Below are 12,255 nucleotides of genomic sequence, written 5' to 3'. Positions count from 1 at the left end.
TGTAAATAATAAGTAACGATAATTTATTAATTATACAAAATGCACCACTTCATTAGGATGGTGACATTTTTGTGTGTGGTGTAGTGCCGCCTTGTGGTCAAATTAACTCAATGTTGTTCTCCTTCTAACCTCAATGCTCCTGCCTCCACTAGGAGCGAGCAAAGTAATTTGCCATGTGCTGAGTTTAAGTGCTGTAGGAAATCCCACTGTGACTTTGAAATTAAGAGCCAAATGGACGGTGTACGGTACGTGGTGGTCAGCTAAGCAGACACATTGCATATTTATATGTAGTTGGTCATGCGTGTTTGAGCTTGTAGGCTACGCTTTTTTATTGAAGTTAATAATATAACATGTGTACGAATATGCAGAAAGCCTCTATATTGTCACAGAGATGTAGCAAAATCAAGCAAAAGTTAAAACCTAAGTGTTTCCAAGTATTTATGCTTTTATTCCCCTGCTGTGGCTGCGTTTGTAGGCTAAATAACAGATGCGAAAACGGGTTTGTTATGAAGGCTGTAGACTTATTAACCAGGATAATTTGAGGGCAACACTACTATTCTCTTTCAATCAACTTGTATTGCACAAAGAATCGTGCTTTTCATCATGTAGGGTGTCTAAATATTGTCCAAACGCAATGGTTTTGTGAATTGACATTTCTTCACAGAGTTACACGTGAGAAACAAGTGAAACACGTCTTCAAAGGGTCTCGTGCTGTGTGTCCAGCCAGCTCCGCGGGACCGCCCCGCACACAGGGACATGCCCTGCCCCGCTGCCTGAGCTCTGCTGCGGTAGGCCAGCACTCCTTGAGGGAGGGAAAGACTGATGAACCCCAGTTTTATTTCTGCGTGGTCATGTTTCACAAGGAGTTCAGAAGCTCCGAGACCGCCTGACACCACAGTTTCATGGATGCATCTGAAGTTTAGGCGCGGAGACTCTTTTTCTCTGTCCCTCTATTAACTTTTCATTCGTCTAAAGTCAATTAGCTAATGTTTTTGGACATCCATTATCGTTTTCATGCGTGAGCGTCTTCTTTTGTAGAATTTAGAGTATTTCTTGTTGCAAATCCCATTCAGTTTGTCAAGATGCAGCTCCGGACCGTCCTAGACGTTAATGTTGTGGACGTGCTGAAGAGAAGGAATCCCTCCAAACACTATGTAAGTGTTCTCGTCCTCTTTGTTTCTGCACTTATGTTGTAACCATTGTCTTCACATTTAAGACTTGTCTGTCGTTCACCCACTTTTGTTTTGACTAAATGGCTTTCCAACGGTTGGATTGATTTGTCTTGACATTTTGTACATAATATCCATCTATGATAAATCCAAATTAATTTTGTAATTTTGAGGAATGTCCCTTTTGTGCTACCAAGACATTCACATTTAAGTGAAATGTGGATGGATGACATTTGACATGGTGAGAGCAGCCTCATAGAGCTGCTAAACGCTGTATACCTTTAAAAGCCCTCCCCATGGCATGAAGTATTTGGTTGCCAGTCAAAAATATTGTCTACGTGTTGCAAACTATTGCCAATAGTTAATTGGTAGTAAATGGAAGAACATGGTGTTTTCAGGAATGATCAGAAATGTTCCTATTTTCACAAGAGGGAAGTGTGTGTACGTGTGTGTGGCTCGCTATATGACAGGGAATAGGAGATAAAGTAAACACAGTTTGGCTGTAGCTTACAAGCCAGGAGTAGTTTTGCATCCTGCCTGGCAAACTCATTTTGCAAGTATGTCTACACACTGTTTAATGTCCTGCAGCTGACCAACTAATCAGCTAATATGGCCAACAAACTGACGTTAGCTGTGTACGTCTCTGTGACTGTTTGTTTGCAGGACAAGATGTTTGTAGGATGAATAACGGGGACATTAGCAGGAAAGCAAATCTAGTTTATGAAAGTCAGTGGCTTTGAATGTATTGTGGTAGGGAAGTCTGTATCTCTCATAACATAGAATATACAACATTTAAATTTGATGTTCCAATTGTCTCATTCTTCTATGAACAACAATATTGTTTTACATAATGTTATTTTAAGGCAATAACATAAACAAGCCCAATGAGTAAACTTTATTTTCATTGCACATAGTAGATGTAATCTTACTGAGTCAACAAATTGCAGTTGAGCATCAAAAGGTTAACCAGAAGTGCATAGAACGTACAGATCATATCATTAAAAGTAATAAAGAATAGAGAATAATAGAAGGTTAAGTGGAAGATATGAATCAGCATCGGCAATGATATCAACAGGCTATGTTAGGTATATAACATTACACTATGTACTGTATGTGGTTTTTATACATTTAAACACTGGACTTTTGTGTACCCTTCTGATAGTGAGAGTTATGGCAAATACATTGTTGGCAAGTGCTTTTTGCTTTGTAGTTCCTTGTAGCAGAGCCATCCATCCATACTATGATACAGTACAGAGTTGATTAAAATGTCCTCATATGTGAATTTAGGCTTTTTTTACATGTTGTCTTGCCGGATACTAAGGGGCTATGGAAGTCGTAATGTATAACCATCCAAAGATGCATTGTAACAAACACAATTGTGTTCAGACCGGAAGTGAACAAATGGGCGGGGCAGTAAGGTGATTACCTTTTTATTATTTCCCCCACTATTCTTCCACCTAGTTCCGTCTTACAGTGCTATAAATATCTGTTAGTAGCATGCTTAGCTTAGCATAAAAACTGAAAAAATATACTCAATGCTTTACTGCATGAATATAATGTACAGCTATAGAACCTTTCTTTTTAAAGATAGCTGCAGATGTTATTGCTCTTCCTCTTACTACTCTTTTTAACCTCTCCCTCAGCACAAATGCAATTCCAAAAGTATGGAAGTCAGCTTATGGCTTGCCTTTACTAAAAGGAGGGGAGGCAACTATTTTAAATAACTATAAGCCAATCTCTAAATTGTCAGTTCTGGCGAAGGTGCTCGAACACCTAGTGAGTGAACAGGTAAAGGAGTTTTTATGTAAAAATAATATCCTGTCTAAACATCAGTCAGGCTTCAGAAAACAACATAGCACCATCACTGCCACAATGAAAGTGGTGAATGACATTACGAGTATTTTAGACAATAAGCAGAGTTGTGCAGCTCTATTTATTGACCTTTCCAAAGCGTTTGATACCGTCGATCATCGCATCTTAAAGCAGAGGCTACTCAGTAAAGGCATATCCAGCCATGCAGTGGGTTGGTTTGTGAACTACCTCTCTGAAAGGTCCCAATGTGTTCACTTTGATGGGCTGTCTTCTGAGTGGTTAAACATTGCTAATGGTGTTCCTCAAGGTTCTGTTTTAGGTCCACTTTTATTCTCCATATATATCAACAGTTTAGGTGAAAATGTGGATGAAGCTACTTTACATTTTTATGCTGATGATACCGTGATGTATTGTGCAGGTCCCTCCATTAAGGAGGCTGGTGTTAAATTACAGGCTGTTTTTAACATTATTCAGACTCAGCTCTCTGAACTAAAGCTTCTTTTAAATGTTGATAAAACCAAGGTAATGCTATTTTCAAAAGCTAAAAAGACACCAGAGCCTGTTTTGGATATTGTTACTATGCAAGGACAAGTACTTGAAGTGGTTACCAGTTATAAATACCTAGGTATCTGGCTTGATGATTGTCTTACTTTTAAACTTCATGTCAATAACCTGCTTAAAAAGCTGAGGGTTAGACTAGGTTTCTTTTTCAGAAACAAGTCCTGTTTCTCTTTTGAAGCCAGGAAAAGGCTAGTCACTGTCACCTTTTTACCTGTGCTTGACTGGTGATTTGTTGTATATGAATGCACCTGCCTATTGCCTGAACAAGTTAGATGCCGCCTATTACAGCGCACTGAGATTTGTCACAAATTGTAAAGCACTTACTCATCACTGTACCCTGTATGCCAAGGCAGGTCTGCCATCACTTATTGTAAAGAGGCTCAGTCATTGGTACACGTTTATTTATAAAGCTTTGTTGGGTAAACTCCCATATTATATCTGCTCTCTGATAACACAGAGAGTTGCAAGCAGCTATTGTCTGAGATCGCATGATGTAGTATTGTTAGATGTGCCAAGAGCAAGGACTGTCTTAGGTAAGACAGCTTTTATGTGCGCAGCTCCATTTGCTTGGAACAGTCTTCAGCAAGAATTGAAACTGAGCAATCTCATTCCTCTGCATGTTTTTAAAGCTAGGCTAAATGAAATGCTCGTTGATACCATGGCCACTTGTAAATGTCTATAACTATGTAAATGTATCCTGTAAATATAATGTATAATGTCCTTTATTGTTTCATGTGGAACCTATATGCTGCAGGTCTCTCTTGAAAAAGAGATCTATGATCTCAATGGGACCAATCTGGTTAAATAAAGGTTTGAAATGAAATTAAATGAAATAATAGTTAAACTGATGGACCAAATATACTAGTGTGGCTGTAGATTCCTGGTCTTGGTTGAATCTATGGTCTGTTTTTGGTGTTGGCTTTCTGACTTGAGTAATCAAATCCAAGGAGCCATGAGACATGTCTCTGCGGGACTGCAAAAATCTATTAGTCCATCAGGTACAATTGGATTAATTAACCTGAGAGTTAGGATCAATTGCATCATCCATCTCCTGCTTAGGGAGACTCCTGAAGGCCACTAACCATAGGGCACAGACTTTCCCTTGGGATTGAAGCCGGAGGTGAGGGTTGACTGGGAAGTCCCCACGAGGGAAAAAACAGAAATCTCATTATCTATGAGCTAAGCAACTGAAAATGCTTATCCGGTTTGAGAGAGGAAAGAAGCAACCCTTTGTCCCCACTGTTCAAGTGTGACTTCCTTCCAGGGACTCATGACACTGGAGCCAGAGAGTACATGGCAACTAATCCTTGTTTACATACATTACCAGAGAGGGATCATTTTAGGGAAAATTAGATCCATTTGCAAGTCCTTAGTTTGTGAAGTTCATTGCAGAAACATGCTCTTTTTATACATTTAAATGATTATTTTGTGTTAAAATGTGCCTGTGAGCTACATACTATGGTAATTGATTGCAGATGAGTCCACATGTATACATTTGTGTTTAATTGATTTGTATCTGCTTGAAAGAATAATAATATCTTGCATTAAATACCAATAGGCTTATGCGGTGTCTGTTATTCTGTTTGTGACCAGCACCATCAATATTACTCTAACTGTTACCCAATACCCACACAAATTAACAATTCATATCAATTCGTTTTTTTTAGTTTCATAATTTATATTATTATGTTAAAAATGGTTGTCGGTTCTTTTGGGATGTATCTTGACCTCACACACCCTCACTTTGAGCCATGCTGATGTCTCAACTCAGAGTGTTTTCTCATGCTGTCTGTATCTAATTAGCGAGCTGCTGGAGAACTTGTTCCGCCTCGCTGAAGACTCTTTCTGTAATGAACAGTGTGCAGACTGAAGACTGCATTTCAAACTAGTAACTGATGTCCTTGTAGATTGCCACCATATGTGTAAATGCAGCTTTTGTAAACACCCTGTGCCATGCTCTTAGATGGAAATGCATGAGGTGCAGCCATCTGTTTCCGAACCTCAGGGTGTGCACAATTGTTTGTGGGCCCTTTTATTGTTGAGGCAAATAGAGCATTTATTTTGGGAAAACTTCCCGCAACAGTGTTTTGTTCTTTAAATGACTGATGTCTGCCAAGGAAATGCTATTCCCATTTCAGCTTCTGTTTGAGTAAACATTTCTTCCCTGTCATTATTCCTGGTGATAGATATAAGTGCAGGAAGTTGTGGACATATCAGGAGCATCATTTGTTTCCTTAGACAGTGGACTCACGCAGACATTGTGAACGGAAAATGCAAAGTTGTTACTTACACAAGGCGCTGAAACACAACAACGCAATGTTTTTCTAGCAGACCAGAACAGATGGACTTTTTGTTATTGGCACTGTAGAATAATAATTTGCAATCAGCTGCACTCAAAACCCAAATGTAATTCATTATGAATGGTTCTAAAGACATAATACCTAAAATCTATTGTCCCTCTTATTAACCCCTGATGTATTTCCAATGTGTGACGGTAACAGACAAACTTAATGAGTTCATTTGACCTTTGATGACCTCTTGAAGTTAAGTCAGAAGAGAATGCACTTTGTGTCATTAAGGCAGGGCAAGCTAAAGCGGTGCCGTGGTGTCTTTGACAAAGTGACTCTGCTCCTAATGGACCACTTGTGTTTGTGCTTCTCTCACTAGGTGTACCTCATCAACGTCACTTACTCGGACTCCACTTCCCATATCATCTACAGGAGATACAGTAAATTCTTTGAGCTACAGGTATGTTGAACTGGTAAATTAAGTAAATATTTCTACTGTCACTTAATACATGAGCAGCCTGAGCCCTAAAACTTGCAAAATGTTGGTTGAAAATGGCCCGGATATGTCTTCATAAACTCTGTGAGGTCAGTTTGACCTTTTAGTATCTCTTTCTGTTCATCTGCTGAAAGGCGGCATGCTCAATGGAAGGTCTCATTTAAGAAGACTGGAGCCGGTTTGGAAAAAGGGAAATGGGGGTTAATCCAGTAAGCAGATGCAGGAAGAAAACACCACCTCAGTCAGATTACAGCTTTGGTCAGTGTTATGCTTCAGGACGTTTTAAGGGATCCACTAGCATCCAGTGAAATGCCTTTCTTACATTGACTAATTTTACATTTTAACCACACAGTGCTTAGTAGTCTAAATGTATTGCAAGTTGAAAATACATTTTGAAACATTTTAGCAGCTTAAGCAACAATGTGAAGGGTTGAAACCTAAATCTGTGCATGCCTTAATAAATGTTCTTCTAAAGGAGCGTCTCTGGCACTTCTCTGATAACTCCCTCTGCCAGACTGCACTCTCCAGTGCTGAGGCTCTGGTGGGCTGGCTGTACTGGAGGCAGCAGAGGAAACCCTTTGTTCTCTGGTCTCTTGCTAATAGCCAGGGAAATGCTGCCCTGGTCTGTTTGATGGAAACAGGGCTTCTCTCCTGTCTAAGTAAACATTAGTCTTGTCCATAGATCCCTGCTGCCGGGGTGTGTTTGTCTGGCCACGGTAATCCGTGAAGAACAACAGTCTCCAGCTGTCCATACAAAATTGGGTGGGGATAGTGTTTTATTTGTCTTTATGTGAACATAGTCATATAGGTGAAAGATGAAGTGTCTTGGGTGAAGCAGATTGGAAATGGCCTACAATCTATGATTATTAGACTTCGAAGATAGCATGTTGACAGAGGCTTAAAGTAATCCTGCTTTATGAAAAGTATTGAATAATTCAAAACAGTTGCTTATCTTAGATTTTAAGCTAGCTGAAGAAGGAGGTTGTTGTTTGGGTAATGCAAGGACCAATCCCAGATAGCATTGGAATAAATGAAGAGTTAGCTGTGGTCAGGAAAGTGTTGGGGGTTGGGGGAATGAACAGTTTGGTGCTTTGTTAATGGAAACATTTGGCTTTCCTTTTAACATTTTAGATGACTATTTAACCTGCTGAATGTCCCCATATAATTTAAATTATATTGAGTGTAGTGTTGTTTGTATTAGAATATTTGTCTTTTCTTCAGTCTGAAATTGAGATTTTGATTGTATGTCTGCCAAATGCCAACACCTACAGTCCTCCCCCAGCTCTGCACAGTTCTATCTTTTTAGAACAATTGCCTGTTGTATGCTCACCAGAAGCTGACAGAAAAAAATACATTTGACACCCTTGGCTTGACAAATGTGACCATGATCTCATCGGATAACCATTAAATCAGAATTCAGAAAAGCTAGGAAAGGTCACAGAACAAGAAATGCCTTTTAAAGCTGAGGCTGATTATTCATATTATGTCCAACGTCAGCCAACACTGTTCAGCTGCTCATAAAAAGCTATTCATCAACAACAGGCAGCTTTGCTCTTTGTCTTTTTAAGATGAGGAATCCATTTTCGTTACCAAATGGATGTCCAAGAGTGCACTCACTGCTAATGAATCAAACCTCCTCAGTGTACTCAACATAACTCATAACTGCTCCTCAGGGAAGCAATTATCATAAATAATCAGGATCCCCTCATTACCAGATTCCTTCTCTCTTTGTCTTTTCTGCTGACCTAAAGTGAATCTAAGGAGAAAAAAAGCATTTGTCATGCATTTGCAGAGTTAAACATGATAGTACTCACTTTCAAGACGTGTGTTTTCATGCTGCATACTGCTGAGCCTGAGTTCCATAAATGCTGTTTCTGGTCAAATGGAAATGTTTTTTAACCACATTTGTTTGACGTGAGCAGAATTGGTCAGTGTGTCGAGCAGAGTTTACCCCCTCCACAGAGCACACGGGTCACAGCATTCCTCAGGGGGATTGTGGAGTGTGCATGCTGGCCTGGTTTCCTTTTGGACACAAACTTCCCATAGTCGTCATTATTTTTGGATGGGAGAATCGGACCTGGTTCAGCTCTACTCTGTCTGCGTTATAGTTTATCTTGCCTGCTTTCATGGGACTTTGATAAGGTGAACCTGAATTACATTTGTATTGATTTGAAGGAGGAAACACTCATGGGTGAGAATAATGTCAATTTAAGGATATTTATTATTTAGAAGACAAATGTAACCTTCCGTTCTACAATGAAATGCTGTCTGAGTCATGATGGAGTAACACAAAAAAAAAAAGAAAGTATCCAAAGATTCCCCAGAGTTGTCGTCTTTTTTTGTTCAGTTGTCAAAACCTGAGGCCTACATTACCCACAATGCAATGCAACAGATGGCAGTCCAGTCTCAGATTTTGGTGTGTTATGCTAGTAGCTGCTAGTGTAGCCTCAAGCATAGATGAGGAGCTGGCTACACAGGACTGGTTACTATACTTACTTTTCAAATATGTAGTCTTCATCCCCAATCATGCTGACTAGCAGAAATATTTTCTTTTCAAAAAACTTTACAATGTTGCTGCAGTACCAAAAGCAGCATTTGATGTTGATAATGATAACAATGCAGCTTTTGCAACAACATGCATGATAAATCGGGGACATTTTATGACCGAGAGGCCTGTTTCATCACAATCTCTCTACAGTAAACAACAGTCAAGTAGATGTCAAAACACAACCCAGAGATGGAATCAGATTATTGGTTTCCCACTCAAACATTTCTCCAAACTCCCTCTGACTGAGATTCCTCTCAGAAGAGTTCATTTGTCTGCTTCACAGCGGAGTGTCTGTTTGTCTCTTCCTCCCTTCCTCCCTTTCCACTCCAGTCAGTGCAATTTAAGTTAAATGCTTCGATGATTATCATTACAGCGTACAGAAGCTGTTTGGGTTCTCCCGTCACCATAATTCATATCCATCACGTCACATGCTGAAATGATGCCAGTGTAGAGAGGATTGAATGTTTTCGGCACTTTCTTTTCTCCCAATTATCCACAACGCTGATTTTCAAGTATGACTGGGAAACTGCATTACATCATAACACCTGTTGCTCCGTGGTTCATTTTCCCAGTGGGAACACTTGGCTGACACTGCAGCTTAATATGCTTAAGTATCCTTTGCAGAGTTTGCAAAAGCAACATCGATAAATACAGCATCTCAGAGCTAAGTCCCTGAAATTTGAGAAATGTTTTCCCTCAGAGTTTTGACCCAAGTTGTCCAGCTGTTGCCATAGTAACAAATGTCACACCTGTCCCGTAGAGCTGCAAGTGTATCCAGGCAGGTCCCCGAGGGCTGAGGTAATCATCGCCTCTCTGTCGGGAGAGGTGGTCTCTGAAGGTGCTGAGTGAAGAACGCTCCCATCTTAGAGGGAGTGTATGGCTACATCCAGCTAGGAGGCTGATAACATGATGAGTGTGTCAGACACACGGTACAGCTGCCAATGCACTCTTACATAAACGGGGATTTCTAAGAAACCACATCTGTTAGTACGCCTGTTATAATTGGGGCTCGACTAGAGTCGGAGTGAAGACCTATTGTAATCCTTGTGTAAGACCAGATAAGGAAATACAAAAGCATAATAATGCAAGTTCACCCTCAAAGAGGAAATAACTTCTCACTCTTGGAAATATCCAGACATCGGAATTGGAATGTTTTTTAAATATATTTAATAAATCAAATAAAAACGACCCATTCAAAACACTAGAACAAATTGACTATTGGGCTCTGTTAACACAATGATGCACTTCCTGTGTCTTATAATGCTAACCCCTTCTTTTTATTTTGAAAGCTAAAGTGTTGGTGAAATTTATCAGGAAACAAAACACGTATGTAAACTCAACAGGCAATATCAAAGGTCATGTCCATGTCAGACCTGTATAATAGTAGTGGTAAATGGTTTCCTAAACAAACATTCTGGTTTGTATTTATATTTGTTGAGGTTGAGGAGCATAAAACACTAGGTGTTGATAACCAGAGCCGTTCTATGTACTTTTCCCTAAAAACAGAATACAATGGCTGCGCTCTTCAAAATATTTCTTGTTGGCTGTCTATATTTTTGAAGAAGAGGGGAAATGCCATGCCCTGAGATAAGTTAAAGGATTTAGCCAAGGCAGCATATTACTGTAAGAAAGAAATGAACCACAAGAAGAGAAACCAAACCACTCTTACACAGGCAATCCCACTTTACCCTCCAAGCTCGATTCTGTTTGTCCACCTGGTTCTTTTTGGCCTGGTTTAGACCAAGACTCCCGGCTCCTCCTCCAAGTTGAGTGTGCTTTAGCTTGATGCTCACAGACTTTGCGGTTGCCCATCTGGAACAAGGCAAAGCAGAACGAGCAAAGGCGGGGCAGCATCTGGATTTTTGAGCTTTCTGTTACTGTAAGATGCTCTCATATGTGCTCATGGTACTGTGATTTATTCAAGGAAGAAACCAGAAACTTTTGTCCTTGACACAAACGCATACACACGCATATTGGACACATCCATATTTTTTCAGCACTCAACAAAACAACCTCGTGCATTATTCACTACACAGCACATGTTCTTTTTCCACATGGGACAGATACACACATGTATACTTAATCCAAGTAGACACATGCTGAGACATCAAACTACTACAAATAGGAGGACATAGTTGTAATCTGTCATCATGAAGGACCTAACAGTATTCTTTCTATAAAGAGTATTCTGTCTGTATCACCCTTTATCTCTTCATAGATAAATGGTCCGGTGTATCAAGTGTTAACATCAAAGACTTAATTATCTCCTCTGATGGCGTTTAAATCTCGGTTTAAAAAGCGGAACTTGCTTTTGATTTTTCTTTTCAAGTGTGGGTGATGTAACCTTGTCTGCTGCCCCAGAGATCAAAGTGTTTTGTAGTTCCACGACACAGTAGCTTTTCAGAAGATATTTAATTACACCCACGTTGAACTCATGTGTCATAACAAAAAGGTCGTCTGTTCCTCATTTCAAATGCAACCCCCATTTTTTTTGTTCCTATACCCCTCACAAATTCCTCCACTTTCAACTAACTGATTAACGTGTGGTAGATAAAACACAGTTCATGTGGCTAAGCCATCAAATAGTTACTTGATTATAATAGTACGTTGGCATCCATCTGTTTTCGTGGCAGTCAAAGAGTCATGTTTTTGATTTCTTGCTGCAGAACTCATGTTTTTGTCATTCTTTACTCCCTTCTCCTTTTTGCAGATGCGAATCCTCGACAAATTCCCAATCGATGGAGGACAGAAAGACCCCAAAAAGAGGATTATTCCTTTTTTGCCAGGTGATAAACACAATCAATTTAAGATGTATTAAAGACTGCGGATTTCAAGCAAAAGAAAGGCTGTCAGTCATATTTATGCACAATCGCTATTTGTCAGCAAGCCTACATACTCCACTCCATGGATTGGCCCACAACATTGCATTGTTTATTAACTGCCATACAGGATCCAAGCTAAATCAATTTGTGGTGTGCCATGGCAGTAGGAGGCTAGCAGAGAGGGATTTGTATAATCTGATGAACTCATTGTGGGCCAGAGCAGAGGAGAGCAGTGAAGAGATCCTTTGTTAGACAAGCTGTACTGCTCAAGTCTGACCACTGCTGTTTTGATCTTTCTGTAATTCTTCATGGAGTGAACTGCATACCCTCCACACAGCACACAGCCTGCACACTTTTACTGTTTAGTAGGTTTCATAAATATACACACTGATAACAGCTCATAGGAGTTATAAAGGGAGGATTAGTAACCTTTTACAAATGGTCTAATTTATTTATGGGTTAAAATATCCTTTGGAACTCAATTGATTTTAGAGTCAAAGCTGTTTTCAAAATAAAACATTTAATCATGTATGCTATTCTTTTTCTTTGGTTAGTCATT

The 12,255-nt window shown here is 39.6% G+C and overlaps 1 protein-coding gene across 2 annotated transcripts in view; it reads left to right on the top strand.

Moving 5' to 3' along the window:
* Positions 1–585: 585 nt before the first annotated feature.
* LOC117560822 (SH3 and PX domain-containing protein 2A-like) overlaps positions 586–12,255 on the top strand; it is a 49,037-nt gene continuing 37,367 nt past the window's right edge. For both annotated transcript variants that reach the window (XM_034237889.1, XM_034237888.1), the window contains exons 1-3: positions 586–1,154; positions 6,210–6,290; positions 11,585–11,660. In XM_034237889.1, the coding sequence (XP_034093780.1) occupies positions 1,083–1,154; positions 6,210–6,290; positions 11,585–11,660 (229 nt within the window). In that variant the 5' untranslated portion in view covers positions 586–1,082. The remainder of the gene's footprint in view (positions 1,155–6,209; positions 6,291–11,584; positions 11,661–12,255) is intronic.

This window comes from Gymnodraco acuticeps, unplaced genomic scaffold (assembly GCF_902827175.1).
Source record: "Gymnodraco acuticeps unplaced genomic scaffold, fGymAcu1.1, whole genome shotgun sequence".
Lineage (NCBI taxonomy): Eukaryota > Metazoa > Chordata > Actinopteri > Perciformes > Bathydraconidae > Gymnodraco > Gymnodraco acuticeps.
The sequence above is the reverse complement of the archived record's forward strand: the minus strand, read 5'-3'. Positions and strand labels throughout refer to the sequence as shown.